This window comes from Apteryx mantelli, chromosome 6, assembly GCF_036417845.1.
Source record: "Apteryx mantelli isolate bAptMan1 chromosome 6, bAptMan1.hap1, whole genome shotgun sequence".
In the NCBI taxonomy this organism is placed as follows: domain Eukaryota; kingdom Metazoa; phylum Chordata; class Aves; order Apterygiformes; family Apterygidae; genus Apteryx; species Apteryx mantelli.
In genome coordinates, this window is record NC_089983.1 from 14,380,699 (window position 1) to 14,397,261 (window position 16,563).

The window sequence follows — 16,563 nt, forward strand, 5'->3', positions numbered from 1 at the left end:
CTAGGTAAAATGCCCTCACCGTAGCATTTCTCTTTACAAGGAGCAATATATGACTTAAATATGGAGCTATTGGATACCTATTAAGATCTAGATATTATGGAGGAAGCCAGTATTAATTTTCCCCTAATAATTAGCAAAAAAGATTTCTGAATCTAAAGTTAGTTCTTTATAATATCTTCGATTGCCAAGGTGAAGGAAGAACCACCTCCTTTCTTCATTCATGTTGCAGATTACAAGTGAAACAATCATCAACAGCCTCACTGTAGGATTTTCTTTCTTCTCCATGCACCTTAGCATCCTTTCTTTCCTGACCATATTTTCAATGCAGGACTTTGGTGAGGTACCCCAAGGATGTCTCGATATTCTTCCCAAGGCAGGAATTTACCAACCTGTTATGAAAGTACTTTCCCTCTGCTGTCATGATTTTGCATTTATCAACACTCAATTTTATATACTGCTGAGACATAGTATCTATTCACTAATCAGAAGTAGCAGTTAACCAAGGTTTTCAAAGCTACGAAGCCTGCATTTCCACTGATGCGACCGTACAGTTCATACTTTGGGGGGAGGGGTGGGGAAGAGGAGAAATAGTGTTGGCTCTTTCATGAACATAAAAGGGCAGAATTACACATTAGTGTAGCTTCCCCATGTAGAGCCATTTTCTTCTGAAATGCAGTGTAAACTTACAGTCAACCGTTAGTAACTTTAACTACAACTCAAATCATTCATGTAATTACTCTTACAGAAGATTATGACCGAGGCTTTATAACATGGACTGCTACAGTTTCACAATTAAGAAAATAAACGACAATGGGAAAATCGGTTCCTATTCACAACACAACCGAACAAGCTAGCATCATTAATACTCTTTTTACAAAACAAAACCAGAACCGAAATAACAGAAATGCTGTTGACAGGTCAGGATTGAGGTGAATTGGCAAAACTGTCTAAATGGGCTCGTACTGCACCTGCCCAGCCCTTGGCCTGGTTCAGATTACCACTCCCTCCTTCAGTAACCCTTCTCTCTCATCAGAGCAGAGAAATTACCAATTCACTGCAGTTTTTGCAAATGGAAAAAAAGCCTACACTTTTTTTTAAACTATATTTAAGAGAAAAGGTTAGATACTTAGCATTCTTGACTCATCCATGCTTTAATACAAAGGCTTTCGACCTTCAAAAGTCCCTTTTTCAAAAAAAAAAAAAAAAAAAAAACTCTTAAATTATCACAGACAGACAGAGCAGATATCAGTCTAAAATATCAACAGTCAAAGGTCAGGCTGATGTAGGCAAAGTCAATCATTTCATTTTAATATCTTCCCCAAAGAGACTTCTTAAAAAAGCAGAAGTGAGGAAATCGAGGACTATTAGAGCAATAAAGAAACTGCCTAAACATGTCTAATTCACAGGATTTTCCAAATAATGACACCGAGTATTCTCAACACCGACAATAATTCACTTAAAACAACTCATCAGAATGTAGTATGGAAACTACCATCATCTAATTAGGTCATCTTAGCAAGATATAGCAATTTTCTCACAAGGATTCACCTATGAACTAGACACATCAGATTACAAAAATAATGCTGAAAAGAGCAAGCATTCAAAATTGGCTCCTGATTCATAAAAAGACACCAAAGTCCTAAGAGTCTTCCAAAACTGCTGAAAATGCATGCACTGAGAAGAATCAGTCCTGGCAGCTAACAAAGCTGGGTAACACTCAGAAAGCTCCTACATGCTCATCGGTCACCATGACAGAGAACCAAAGGATGTCAGAGCAATACTGAGCTCTCTTCCAAAATCATGGTCAAATATCCTATGTATCTAACACTGAGCTTCTAAGTAACATTAAAAATAGACCTAAGTGCCCCAAAAATAAGAATAAAGATGCTCTTAGAATATATACTTCTCAGTTACTGTTAAAAAAAAGAATACTGACTTGAAGATCTTTCAGCATTCCTCAACAGCATTTTTTGTTACTATTCTATAATCACAAATGACAATAGAAATAGCTACATTTTTGCTTCAGACCTCTCCCCCCCAAAAAGAAATATGCATTGTAATAAGTCTGTCATAAAACTGCAGCACATGTTTAAGGCCCCTGAAAGCATTGATGCCGATAAAATTAAAAATGGCTGTGCCCAAAAGATCCCACAGCAAAACAGGCACAGCTCTGCTGCCGATTAAAATATATATTAAAAATTCCTGCTTTACCTTACAGAGGGCGAGGTATGCAAAACAAAAAGATTATATATTTCTCCAAAATTGAAGCAAGTTATTAGACAAGAGAAGCGGATCTAGACAAAACACGCGTCTCGAAAGCAGGTCGAGCTCATTTACACAATAAAGCAGATTTTATTTTCAAAGACGGTTAACGTATCGGGACTGAAGAACTTTACGGGGCTCGGCGGTGGAAATACACGCACGGCGCTTTTGCGGGAGACCCTGCCGGGTGCAAATGCCGGCGGACCCCACCCCCTTCGCTGTGCCAAAATGGCTAGTTCAGTACCCCCCCCGGCTACTTACCAGCCGCAGTGCTGAGCAGCAGGGTGGCACTGGAGAGCAGGAGCACCAGCAAAAGGTGCTGCAGTGAGGCAGTCATACCTGGCGAAGCCAAGGGACGAGGCAGAAGAAGGAAAAATAAAAAAAATAAAAACGAGGAATTTCCTCCTTTTTTTTTTTTCCTCTCTCTCCAAACAGCCTTGCTGAACTCTCCTGGTTTACAATCCAGTCTGGAAGGGCAAATGGCAGAGGAGAGGGGCCGCCTCTGCTCTTACTCCATTACACCAGGCTGCCTTCATGTCTCGGGAAGCGGCAACGCTTCTTCTTGGGAGCCGGAGAAAAGCCCGTTTCTGCCTCCAAGCCCAAACGCATTTCCCTTCTCCCAGGGAAGGGGCGATTCTCGCGATTCGCTCTGAGAACCGAGCTTATTTCCCACGCAGCTTCACGATATCAAAGAAACAGACGGGTTTAGGAGGAAACATATCCAGACGTGAGGAAGCGCCTCCGACTGTCAGCTCGAGCAGCCGCCTCAGGCTGGGCACAGGGCGCCGCCAGCACGCCCCGGAGGCTCGAGGGAGAGGGGCATCCCGCCCTGTCAAAGGTCTCGGGCTTCCTTCCTCGCTCCGCTGCGCGCCTGGGGAAGGAGAGACGCGCTGAGCCCCTGCGCGGCGAGGCGGGACGCGGCGGCGCTCACGGCGAGGGCCGCGGCGGCATCGCGGCCCATCTGCGGGCTCGGCCGCGCGCCCCTGCGCCTGCCCCCGCCCCCGCGGCCGGGCCGCCCCGACGACGGCGGGGCGCGGCGGGCGGCGAGGCCGCTCCGCGGCGGCTCCGGCGGCGAGCGGCACCCGGGCGCCCTGCGAGCGGAGCGCCGGGCAGCGGCCGGGCGAGGCGCGCCCCCTCCCTCCGCGGGCTCCGTCCTCCTCCCGCAGGTCTCCGCTCGCCGGCGGGCGGGGAGCGGCTCAGCCCCGCCGCGCTGCCACCGCCTTCCCCCACCGCCGGCGAGGGGCAGCTCCGCGCCGCGCCGCCTCCTTCCCGGCCCCGCCGCCGGCCGTGGGGAGGGAGCCGCCGCCGCCGCGCTGCGCCGCGCTGCCCCCGCCGCGGCTCGCGCCCCCTCCCCGCCCCAACGGCCCCCGCACCAGACACAAAGGGGAGTCGCTCCAACTGCCAGTCTCGGCACCCGGCCCGGGGGCGCCGCGCCGCGCCACGCCCCCTCCGCGCGCCGGCCACGCCCCCCGCCCCAACGGCCGCGCCGCGCGCCGCCCGGGCCACGCCCCTCCCCCCCTCGCCTCTCCCCGACCATAGAGGTGGGCCTCCAGGCAGGTAGAGAAGGGCCCCGCGGAGGGAAGGCGGCGCGGGGCGGCGCCCCGCCCGCGCCTCCATGTTGTTGCGCGGCGTCCTCTGCTGCGTAAATCGGGAGGTTTTATGATTTCGGAACAGAAGCAGGGCCGAGCCGCCGAGCTCCTTGTGCGCTTTAACCTGCGCTGCGCTGCACGCGACGGGAGGCCCGCGGCTGGTGGGGGAGCGGGGGCTGCGGTGCAGTGCGCGCTGTCCCGGCCTCGCTCGGCGCCCTCAGGCGCGTTTCGCTGGTGCGGGCTAGGGAGAGGTGGCTAAAAACGCGTCCTGCCCCGGCAGGGCCTCCGTGTGCGGGCTTCGCTAAGGGCAGGATGCGGGAGCGCTTCCCTCTGTGCCGCTGTTCCTGCACCCATCTCAGTAACAGAGCGACAGGAGATACGAATTGCAAAATCCTGTTCCATGCTTTAAAATACTAAATATTGCTCCATAAAAGGGTGTTGTTGTCAGTCAGATGCGGTTATTTTTATGACAATAAAAAATGTCTGTGTCACTCCTCATTCCTCTTCTTGAGCCCTTACCAGTGAAATAGACCTGGTCTGGTTCTTGCTTCATCAACAGTGTAATGAAATAAAGCCTAACAGGACCGTTACCGTTGGGCCGCATAGGCCAGAGACAGCAAAGTTTGACTTTCCTCATGTCAAACTGAGTTTGTGTGGCTGATAGCTACAAGCAATTTTTAAGAGTTTGTTGCCCTATTTTTACTTCTAATCTATGCAGATTTAATGTAGATATTGGTGAGAGACAATGAAATACAGAATCCCAGAGTGTAATTCGTATTGCCACTTTCCAGAATTACAACCACGTTAACCACAATATCCTTCCTCTTATTTGTGGAATGTGAACTGTCAAGAAGTAACCTTTAGAAAACAAACAAACAATAGATTTACCTCCAAGAGAGAAAAGAAAACCAATGCTGAATATTTTTTGTAGGACCAAAATCCAGTGTTTTTTTCTGGTTTAGTGAAGACATTTAACTGCAACATGCTTTCTGCCCAGCTACACCTACCAATAAAAGAGGCTAGATCTACTCTGCTCACAGAAAACAAGAACTTAACTATGCGGGTTATGCAGCACTTTTACTGTTTAGATGGTTAAAAGAAAATTACAGTAACTGCTTATGACATATATCGAAACTGGCTCATCCTGAAGTAAAGACAAAACTCCCTCTGGTTTTAATAGCTCTCATTTTGGACCATTAATTAATATTGGGAATTCTTCTTCACAAGAAATCACATAAAATAGTTTTATGCCTTAAAATACTCACTTTTCTTTCTTCCCAGAGAAAAGAAAAACAGATTGGGTTTTTGTTGTGTTTTGTTTCTCTATAAAGAAGAAACAAGACATGCCATTTTTAATATAATTATTTCCTCACAGTTTCAGAAAAACATGGGCCCTGATCCAGAAAACACCCCTGTGAAGGCCATGTGGACCTGCAAAAGACCTCACCGTGGCAGTGGATCTGCTTAGCTTGAGCTTACACCTGGATGAGGGCCTTGGTCTAACCCCCTGGACACACATTCCCAGCAGTTTGCAAGGCTTCTTCCTCCTTCCCTACCCAACCCTGAATTTTCAGAAGACGTCGCCCCCCAGGGCCAGGTGCCTCCCCATGCAGTGTGGGCGCAGAGGGCCCTGCGCCGTGCTCGCCGCTGGAGCCACGGAGCTGCCGGAGCCGCAGAGTTGCTGGAGCCCTGGTTCTCCCGGCCCGGGATGTGCCGACCCCCCTTTTGCCACACAGATGTAGGAAGTAATCGCTGCTGTCTAAGGACAGAGGCAGCTTCCCTTTCCCACGGTGGTGGGAGGAAACCAGCGATCGAAACGGTCATTCTCAGACTCACTTATTGTTATTTGCTTGGACAAGGGCATATTTATAATTCTTTGGTATTGTTTTATCTGTTCTAACTGTATGCCAGCATTTCGCTAGCCTAATATGCAGCAATGCCAAATGAGACCCACAGAAAAATACTTAGGATAATGAAAACTTACGGAGCTGTGGCATTGTACATTTTCAGTGTTGGTCAAAACAAGGATAGGAGAGAGAAAACAGAGAAAACCTTCTAAAACTTATCAAGATTTTAAGATGCTGAGGATGCTCTGCTGAAGCCTTATATTTCTGCCAGGAAGAACTTAGCCCCATGAAACAACAGCATTGAACTTAAGCAAGAAAAGACTGTAAAAAAATAGAGAGGGAGAGGGGAAAAGACCTTACTATTTTGCAACTGTCATCCACGGCACTTGCAAGCAGGTGGGGACGAAGAGGGCAGAGACACAGGCACCAGGCTACAGCGGTTGCAAGCTCCCTGAGATGTTAGGCTGATGTGCACCACGTCCACAGCAGGCACATCTGTCCTGCCCCAGGGCGAGGGAGCTTTAAATGGCACGGCCGCATCCAGCTCACTAGGGCTGCCCTTTGCACTGCTTCCATACTTAGGTGAGATGCTAAAGCAGGAAATCAGGCTGATGTACATCTCAGATATTTCCTGCTGTCGTGCCAATGCACGTGCAAACGCATTGATATCTCTTGCAAATTCAAGATTGTGCATGAACATAATTAGACATGTCCTTGTTAGCAGTGTCTCCTTTAAACAACACATTTAATTTTTTTAAATTACCTGACATATGGAAAATCTTACTTTCATGCTTCCAAGCGAATATTCCAATCAGTGGAAAATAAAATCAACAAAGCATTAAGAAAACCAAAACAACCTACCAGACAATAACTTTAGCCCTATTCCTTTTCAGAAAACACAATTTTCAGGCACTTCTTAAAAGATTTCTCAGGATAGGTTCCCTGCTACCCAAGAGCATTTCAGTGCTGATGCCATACAGCCGTTATCATTGTTAGGACTCGGAGAACTGCTCTTTTTGACAGGGCTTTTCATGATGTCAACAAATCAGTTTAAAGTAAGTCATAAATTTTACTTGGCTGCCCATCAGCCTGCCCAGGGTGTTCTCTCAATGCTGTCATAAATGCTGGGAAGAGAGGATAACAACATCACCCAATGCTTTGTTTCTAGGAGCTTATTTGTTTGTTTTAAAAGAAAGCATCCCTGTAGCGTTGACTCTGATGCATAAACACACGTTAAAACAATAATAATCAAGATGTTCACAGACTTCCCTACAAATAAATACTCCCATCCTGGACCCCAAGCGGTATCTTCATAAATAATGGATTTGGTGTGGGTCTCCATTGCAAACGCTTGCCACTTATCGCTAAATTAGGGACCTGTCAGCAAGATCATCTTCCCTGATCTCACCTCCTGTAGCAGTATATCGAGAGAGAGGTGATCTGCGATAGCCAGGATCCAAGCCTTATAAAGCTGTCTAGATTGTTATTAACATCCTGAACTGCAGCCAGAACGAACCGAAAAGACAATACTGTCTGCTCCTTGCAGTCTGCTGAGTTAGCAGCGAGAAGCTGCAGCCAGTGTAGCTAAACAAGTAATCACACGCAGACGCTGTTACCATTGTAGGTATTTGGTTACTTATTTTACACAGATTTTCCCATCGGCCTCAAATCCAGGGTGTCACACCAAGGCACCGATACCCCCCCGTAAGTCCCCTGGGAATGAAAGGTTGGAAAAGCAAGGGTGGCTGCGGGACGATCGTAGTTAAAGGAAGAACGGTGAACACCCCAGGGACTTTAGGAGCAATCTGGATCCAGAAACACCTTTCTCTAGGGGGGACAGATTTTCTTAGCAATAGGGCAAGGCATCCTACCCTTCAGAGCCTTCTTCAGCCCACCAGCATCACCGTCACCTTGTCTGAACCAAGGGTTGGTGTCCGTCCCCTCTCCAGGGCTCAGCTTCGCCTTAGGGAAACTGACTCCTCCAAAGAGAGACACCAAGGTGGGACGTAGTCAGGACAGCGGCATTGCAGCCCGAGGGGGAAACAACCGCCCGAAACCTTGGAAAAATCCTGTGTGGGAGAAACTTTCCGGTCTTCTTCACAGGAAGGAAAAGCACCACCAGCGACAGCCCATGTGTCCTGCCAAGACTGGAGATAAACCCATCAAACCTCCGGTGGCAGCACGTGGCAGAGCAGGCTCTCGCTCTTGACAGTCAACCCACAGCTTTAAGGAAACGGCGGATTGAATTCCCTGCCTCGGAGGGAACTCGTTTCCCCTTTAGTCCAGTCAGATAATCTGTGCCAGACATTACTTTTGGCCTTTGGACTCAGAAACGTCCGTCTGAAGACTATTATGTCTTCATTTTTTTTCTTTGTCTCTGAAGCGTAGAAAAGAGCAGCAACTATGTAGCCTTCAAAAAAAGGAAACATTTGTGAGTATGAATTCATAAGTGCTTTCAGACCTGTTTTTTTCTAACTCTGCCCTGCTGCTGTGTGATCTACTGCAAAATGAACCATACTCTGCAACAAAGTTACTGTAGTCTTTGATGTCGTCCTTGGCCGGACTACAAATTTTGTGGCAGCTCTGTTTAGCTTTCAGAAGGAGACTTAATTAATTTATTACAAAAATGAATTATACAGCTTTTGTGGCAGTTCCTTGTGAAGATCTATTTTCATATTAAATTCCTTTCCTTTTACGCTGTCCGCACATTTCCTGATTTCGATGTGGCAGATGTTTTCCTATGGGTAGCGCAGAACTGCATTGTAGCAGATACAAGGTTCAAGCCTGGAAGTGTCCCAGGCGGGTATGGGACAGGTTGAGCCTTTGGGAGAAGGAGGAAGGAGCTGAGCGTTGCGGGATAAACACATAGTAAACGTGTGTGTTTATTCCATTGACAAAGTCAATGGCATACTCTGTGTCTAAAAGGATTAGCAGTGAATCAGCTAATAGCCATTCTTACATTTCATAAGACGTGATATCTCGCTGTGATAATGAACTACGAGCAATGTTGGGAGCAGTAGCTGTCTCGTTTTGGAGATAACACTGCTTAGTCTGTGGGAACTTTATCTCCAGGCTGGGGGTGGAGGTGAGAGAAGCTTTCCTGCAAGCCCGGAGAAGCACCTCCCACCTGGAGTTAAGCCTTAAATCCTAGGCAAAAGGCCCTTTATGGCTCACCCCAATCTCCCGGCTTGCTCATCACAACCTCAAATGGGAAATTTGCTGCAGGGTGTTTGTCGGTTCAAAACATCCCTTCCTTACTCATTAGGTCCAGCAGCGGACTTAGTTGGAAACGGAGATACGGCGAGCGGTGCCAGGCCTGCAAGAGCTGCGTCGCAGGGCAAGGCCACGTTGGCTTTCCGAAGCCGCCTTTCCTTTCTGCTCCTAAGCAGCCGTTGCCGTCCCGCATGTGGCCAGCACCTTTACAGAGATGAAAGTTGAACTGCTACCTGTCACCACACCAAACAGAAGACGTCCGTCCCTTCTGCTTCTGCCTGCAGCGTGACATCTGTTGTCTGATGATTTTGAAACTTATTTTTATCTGTGGAGAACACTCCTTCAGATCAAAAAATGAGTCAGTGTCTCTGTACGGCCTCTCTGCCTTTCACATAACTCTCAGGAATATATAGAGCAAATAAATCCTCCCCTGAACCACAGACACGGCTCCTCAGCGGCTGGGGCACGGAGCCAGCCTCGGTGGCACAGTCCCTCCCTTCACCTCGCACTATCTCAGGTCATTTGAAATTTCAGAGGTCTAAAAAGCTCTGATTCACCAACGAGCGATGGGCCCCCAGAGGTCATTTTCAGACCAAAATGGGTTGACCAAGCCCTGCGTGTGTGGCTTAGGGGGCATGGGCAGCCCTCAGGCTCCAGGAAACCTCTACCTTTGCTTGCGATTTAAAATTAAAGCCTATGATATAAATAAGCAGGGAGGGACAAGTAGGTAGAGACTTCTAAAGGAAAAATTGCCCTTGATTTCCATCGCAAAGAGTTTGTAATTTCCCTACAGATGAAAGCTCGCCAGCAGCAGGAAGGACAACCTCGCAGGAGGAAATGCCCCAGGAGGCGCCTCGCGTTCCCTAGGTTGGAGGGGGTTTTTGCCTTTTTTCAAATTTGTCAGAAAATACCCTTAATTAATTTTGACTTTTCACGTATTGCTTTTACCCATCCCTCCTCCTTTTTTTCCCCTCACTGAGCTCAGTGAAATCAGTGCCTGAGCAGGGTTTCCCCTCTCTGGTACTTTTTGCGGTTTCACTTTTGTGTTCTTTTAACCGTTTCCCCAGCTTGGGGAAGGTTACAATTCGCAAAAGGAAAATGAGACCCCAGCCGGTCTGACGCACACCAAAATGCTTATTTCTATCCTCATCCGCAGGGCAGCAAAGTTTGTTTTTTGCTCCTGACAGGACGGCTGTTCAGGCACCCGCAGAGGCGGTGGGATGGGGCGGCCCCGCACTTCGCCGGCAGCACCAGGCTCCCGTCCCCGGCCCTGATGACAACCCCGCGCTCAGAGGCAGCAGGAAAAGTTCAACAGTTTCTCGGCATCCAGCTCGGATCAGCTCCTCGGGGGGACCCAACAGATAACTCCAGTTTGGGAAGGAAGCGGACAATTCCCATGCTTCTCCCAGCGGAGCCAACAGCTGTAAAGCAGATTTCCCCTGCCCTCTCGCAGCGCTCAGACCTCCTCCTCCTCCTCCGCGTGACTTGTTGATGAAATCTCTCGCCCTAACTCGGGAGACAGCGGCGTTTGCTAAACACGCTCTCCCTCGCTACCAGAAAGGCCTCTGACCTTGTCCTGTCTTCTTTTTGGCATCCGGCGAGTCCTTATCAGCCCCTGCGGTGACCTCCCGCTGGCTGTGCGGGGATGCTTGGAGCCAAACGTGCACAGATAATTTCAGGGGCAGCTGCTGCTACTGTATAATCTCCTCCGGCAGCTTCTGCTGATGCAAACAGCTAAACACACTGCTGCTCACGGCACCGCTTTCCCCTGCACGCACTGCAAAGCATCTTGCCCTTCAGTTTTAACTCACTGTCATTAAATGCATCTTCAACCCTTATTAGTCTGCAATGTACAGTCTGCAATTAGTGCAATGTATCGCCCTCACATGCAACAGAGCTGAAAAACCCCCCAAAGCCACGGTCACAGACCTGCCATCTTTGCCTGAGAAGGTCACGATTTAATCACTATCCTAAAGTTAAATGAAGCAGGGGCCAATCCCACAAACATGCATTTGCATTTGGACGTATGGCCCTGCTTCGCCGGCCCCCGCCACTGAGCTGGGGTGTTTTTCACTCCCGCGAGCAGCCATCCCAGGCCGCCCAGAGCGTGCCCCATCCACACAGAGGCGGCGACTGCTTCCGAAAAATGAGACTCTTATGGCTGCGGACTCTTAGGAAAGCCCGAGCAAAGCCGAGCCCAGGTGCACTTGGCTCCCTCCAGCCATTGCTTAGAGCAGAGCTTTGATTATGTTTTGTTTTGTGCCGAAACAAAGCAAAGCGAAGGGCTGACAGGTAGGTCTGGGGGAGCGTGAGAAAAGCGGGATAACATCAGGCCTTTCCCTGCGGCGAGCGCACCGCTGCCACCGGTCACTGGGAGCCACGTGCAGAGCGGAGGCTTTAAAGCGGTGCCAGGAGAAACAGGCCACAGCCCCGGTCGGGGGACGTGGGAGCCGGCTCCTCGCTGTTAGCGGCCCTGGCGCACGCGCTGCCGACCGCAGACCCGCTGCCAGGAAAATCCAGCCCCCGGCATGAAAAACACAACTCCACACCGATAACGAGAGAAGCCAAAGCGACTGTGGCGGCGAATTAGCGATTGCACAAAAGCTTTTATCTCGAAGCTACGCGAGGCCAAATCCCGAAGTCGCTTTTGCGGCCAGAAGGCTCCCTCAGGACGGCGCGATTTGGCCGCAAATCACTACGTCTGAAAAACAAGGTTTTCTTCTAAGCTGACCAACTCCTACCCAACGTCTGCAGGAGGCGGCTGAACTTCCCAGCTTTATAACTCCGTCCATCCTGGTAACGTAGTCGTCACGCGCCGAGTGGCTCTAGGGATTTCTTCCATTATGTGGCTGCTATTCAGGAAAGCAGAACACGGGGCTGTTCGATATACTTGGAAATACATGTTATTCAACGCTCCCTAAATCAAGTAAGATGCAACACCCATCACACTTCCTTCCGCTTAGACGTATCAGAGCTACTCCTGGAAACCAGAGCAGACCTTATTTTGGGTATTGTCATGAAGAAACGCAATAACCATTGCTCCCCACCGTGTCCATGTGTTCAAAATGCCCCAGAAATAACATGTTCCCTCAAAGCTCCTTTTTTGTTCTTCCGTTCGTCCGGACTGTGCACCAGCAGCAGCGTCTTTGCAAAATAACTGACTCAGATCATAAACAGTCAGTATCTCAAATGCAGTCTTAAAAGACAGTCTTAAAAAAACCCTAGTCTTAAAAAACAGCTCTCCTGCCCCATGAGTTTCATCCTGCTGTCCGCATGTCACTAAACGCCCCAGCTGCAAGGTTCCCAGCCAGTGCTCCTGGGCTTGGCTTACCCTAAGTAACGTGCTGCCAGCCTGCGATTTCTGAAGGGTACTGAAAATACCACGACAAAAAAATGAATGTTTTGAGCAGGAAACGCGCCCTTCCTCAAAAAGATGAACAGCTCCAACAGCCCTTTTAAAATCAAGGAATGTGCTCAAATACCTGTCATAAAACACAAGCTAGAACGCGCTCCAGCCCGAACTGCTGGAAATAGCTCCTCCAAGTCATGCAAACACATAGGAGTTTCTCAAAGGAGAAATAGCTGGAAATAGTTTCAGATAAAAGAGCCTTTTCTGCCAGCTGGCAAAAGCAAACCAGATGGATGAGACAGATGGATGGCCGGGGCTAAAAGCCACATTTGTCTCGATCGCGGGCCGGGCTCGCGTGTGCACTGTCTGGAAGCAGCACATCACACCATCTGACCCACAAGCTCACAGCCTGCACGATGAGCTCTTGCTCTTGCCCTGTTTTGCCTCATAGAGGATCATTTCTAGTAGCCTTGCATCCCGCTACCGAGAAAACAACCGTCCAGGTCGTCCTCCGCCGCCTCCCCAGCTGCAGAGCTGGCTGCACTGGCCAAGCACCACCCCAAACTCGACCTTTCAACCACCGTGGCCGCTTAAAGCCAAACATCTGCTTTCCACTACCTAGTTATTTTTTGCGTAAGATGACGATGGCAGGATGCTGGGGATTTTTCCCACGCTGGTGGCTTGTTTTCATGCCAGCTACTTGGGAGCCGGAATGAGCGATAGTTACGGCAAAGGGCAGGGGCTGCCCCCGCCAACAGGCTGCTCCGACCTGCCCTGCCGCGGGCTGGAGCTGGATGAGGACGAGGTCGCTTTCAAGGCTTTCATTGCTTTTACCGAATGCGGTGGTTATTTTTGCCCAGCCTTTTCCGACACCGGCAGGCTCCCTCTGCTGGCTCTCTCAGCAGGGATTTCAGCAAGGCGTCCTCAGCCCTGACCCGGAGTCCAGCCGGAGCTGCTCTCAGGAGCCTGCGCTGCTGGGAGAGCTGCAGTGGCTCCCTTTTACCATCAGTCGCTCTGGTCCATGCAAGGGACAAGCAAGGACAAGCATATGCACACACATGTAGCTCAAAACCGAGTGTTTCTTGCTGTGATTTCTCTCAAAACCACCCTAAAACCGCTCTCGAAACCACCCAGTGCTAGACTGCAGCCCATCTCTGGTGCCCGCGTCCGGGCCGCTCTGGCGCAGAACAGACCTGGGGTTCGCCAGAGCATCCAAAGCAGTGCAAAGAAATCACAGAAATCAGGAGAGATCAAAATAAATCTGCTGAACGTGACAAGAAGCAGTTTAACTTTCAGAAATGTTTTCTGCTGTGCTAGGACTGTACATCCCTCAAGATTTTGTGTCAAAATTCACTTGCTTTCTGGATAGCAAATAGCTATCAAGAAATGCACAGTTTAAAGTGATCTGCAAAGACAGATCAAGAAAGAAAACAACTTCCACACCATTTTTATTTTTCTTTCTTTACGACATGGGAACTCAACCCCAAGGACTTTAACATTACCCTTACAGATTTTTTTCCTTTTGATATCAGACATTAAACTCTTTCCCATTGTGTCATGTCCTGGAAGGCTCTAAGTTACCAAAGAAACATCACAATTGCGCAATCAAACTTGCAACATCGAGGGCCCGACATGACTTAACGCCCACGTAAACAGGAAAGGCTGAGGTTTTAGCCCAAGCCACCTGAAGCGCTTTGCGCCTGTGGACAGGTGCCGCCAGACGATGCCTTCCCAATTGCTGCAGTGGCACAAACCCTTCCCTGCGCCGTGTACCAGCCCCACGGGGCCCCGCTGCCGTGCGTCCTCCCTCCCGGGGTGACCTGACCCACCACAGCAGGGCTACTCCCCGCTCGCGCACGGGGCACTTTTCCCCATTCGTTTTCATGGATATATGCAGAGGAAAAAATATTTCTTAGCGTAAGTCCTCATATCGCTTTCAGTCTTTGACTGAAGAGGCTTTTATTACTCAGAGTCTCTGAAAGAGGAGCAAAACTACCTACACTGGGCAAACCGCATAGCTGGACATACGCCAGCAAAAGGCTAGACTTTGCCCGCCTTAGAGAAGCAGCTGTAGGAAGAAGAAGTCACCAAATTCACTTCTTTTTCCTGTGGGCATCGTGCTTGGATGATCCATGAGGTTCGCTGGCGGGGCGTTTCTGAAGCGTTTCCCTTGCACGGAAGCCTGGAGGGCTGCGCGCAGCTCCCTCCCTCCGCTCCTCCCTCCCAGCTCCCCAAGCGTCACTCGCAGCGCGCGGCCGGGATAACCACGCAGCGAAGGACAGCAGGGTTTCAGCCCTGCTCTCTGCTGCGGCAGGCGCCCGGCTGCTCGCCGACAGGGTTTTGCAGAGCCTCGCGGGACCCGTGCCTCTTGCAGGCACGAACTGCAGCCGTCGCTGAAGGTCAAGGCAGCACAGAGGGCAGCAGCCAGCAGCGAAAGAAACCCTGGGTTTTTAAGCTGTACGTTGAGCAAACTTGATTGGGAAATCACCAAAACATAATAAACAGATTCTATTATGCCACATTCAGGCACTTTTAAAGGTTAGAAAAGCACGTCAAGCTCTTTTGCGCAGTTTTGGCCCCAGCAAGCAGTAGTTGTTCAAATGTTGGTGTCAGAGTTGCCAGCTCCAGTGCTTTATTGAGAAGTTCACACCGTTTGGTCTTTTTGACAGCCCATAGACTCACGCAATTAAACTGGTGTCGGTGCCTCTTGCTTGCGGCAGGCCCTGGAGGGCACGAGGACCAGGCTGCCACGTATGAGGGAGCCCGCGCAACCCCCCGGCAGCACAGCCACCCTCGCGGTGCAAGCCATCTCTCGCCCCTCACTGTCTGGAAGCGGAAAAGGAGGCTCCTCTGAAAGGACTGGAGGCAACGACAAAATAAAAGTAAATCAAAGCTCAGTGCATCAGCATGTATTTAATAAAAAGGAATATTTACAGACCTGGTGCATGCTGCAGGTGCTGCATCTGACAAAAAGCTGTCTCTTGTGATGGTTCTTTGGCCCCTTTGGTTAGTAAAGCAAAGCACGTTAGCTGGACTAAGAAACCAAAAGATAAACAATCTGATAACGTAGATTGCTGGTTACTGGATAAAAATCTAACCGTATACCTCACCTCGCTGCAAAACAAGTCATCTCGAGCACTTGCCTATCAACACAGCATCTGCGAGGCTATTTATGAGCACCTGCAAAGTCAATAGAAAGATCGCTGCTAATTGTAATAATAGTTGGATCCAGTCTTCAGTGCCGCAGCCAGTCACTTTTAATTTCCTACAGGAGAGTTGCAGAGCTGTGAAGCTTTTCCAAGCCTCCTGAGAACACGGACTTTCACTAGCCACTCCACCAAGCTCATCCTACTGCCACAACAAAATAAGCTAAGCAAATACCAGGAGCCTTCTGGCCCACTCCGTTCAGGAAATTACCACTCTCTCTCTCAAATTTCTGCATAATATTAAGTATTTCCTGGTGTGCAGGGTGTGGCCCCACAAAAGGAATGGTTCCTTTTCTTTTTAATTAGTTTTGGTACTATTTGTCTCTGTACTTTCTTTAATAGTTTCGGGTGCATTAGTTATCAGGAATATCTGCTGCAGGGCATATGCAAGAAAGTGTCTCAATCTCTCTTCTCCTGGGGCTTTAAACCTCTTCTCCGGAGAGAGGCACATGGCCCTTTCTCACAGATGCTGCAGAGCAGAGCTATTTTGATCACCAAAACACTTAAACCACAAACTAAGGAAAAAAGATAACAGGCCTCTCAAATCAAGGGAATGAGCCAAAGGGGGGGGGGGGGGGGGGGGGAGAAGACTCAGCCATCTCTCATAACCATTTAATTAATAACGTTCCTTTCCCGAAATGGCGAGGGCCTGCACCACAAAGGTGGCAGCTCCGCTGTTTACTCCATCCGGCTTGTTCTGGGGCTAAACAAGCTCTCAAAATCCAAGTCCTCATGCAAAACATCCGAACGCTCTGGCTGCGGCCGACAGCCAGCGCACGCCAGGCAGAGATAGGCGGGAAGCCATAGTTACTGCAAGATGAGTCACCCGGAGAAGCCAGGGCAGCAGCCAACATACAAAAAACTCCTTTAAATAACTGAAGGAGAGCAGCGGTGCCTGGAAACGGGCGGGCGCCAACGCCACGGCAGCCCTGGGGAGGCAGGGGGTGACAGGCCCAGGATTTCAGCCCTGGACCCCGTCCTCTGGCACCGGGGCAGCCCGATGTCCGTCTGCCCCGTGGCTCACAGGGCTGGCACAGGCCACACTCCTGCAGACAGCAAAAAAAGATAAAAATCACCCTATTTCAGGAACTTCAGCA

The 16,563-nt window shown here is 49.7% G+C and overlaps 2 protein-coding genes across 4 annotated transcripts in view; both read right to left on the minus strand.

Moving 5' to 3' along the window:
- Positions 1 to 3,702, minus strand: part of BMPR2 (bone morphogenetic protein receptor type 2) — a 111,884-nt gene extending 108,182 nt beyond the window's left edge. Inside the window, exons 1-2 of the mRNA XM_067298836.1 lie at positions 3,636 to 3,702; positions 2,524 to 3,133 (exon numbers count right to left, since the gene is read on the minus strand). Of these exons, the coding sequence (XP_067154937.1) occupies positions 2,524 to 2,599 (76 nt within the window). The 5' untranslated portion in view covers positions 2,600 to 3,133; positions 3,636 to 3,702. The remainder of the gene's footprint in view (positions 1 to 2,523; positions 3,134 to 3,635) is intronic.
- A 10,480-nt stretch (positions 3,703 to 14,182) lies between these two features.
- Positions 14,183 to 16,563, minus strand: part of NOP58 (NOP58 ribonucleoprotein) — a 33,441-nt gene continuing 31,060 nt past the window's right edge. For all 3 annotated transcript variants that reach the window (XM_067298837.1, XM_067298840.1, XM_067298838.1), the window contains one exon: positions 14,183 to 15,119. In XM_067298837.1, coding sequence (XP_067154938.1) covers positions 14,793 to 15,119 — 327 coding nt within the window. In that variant the 3' untranslated portion in view covers positions 14,183 to 14,792. The remainder of the gene's footprint in view (positions 15,120 to 16,563) is intronic.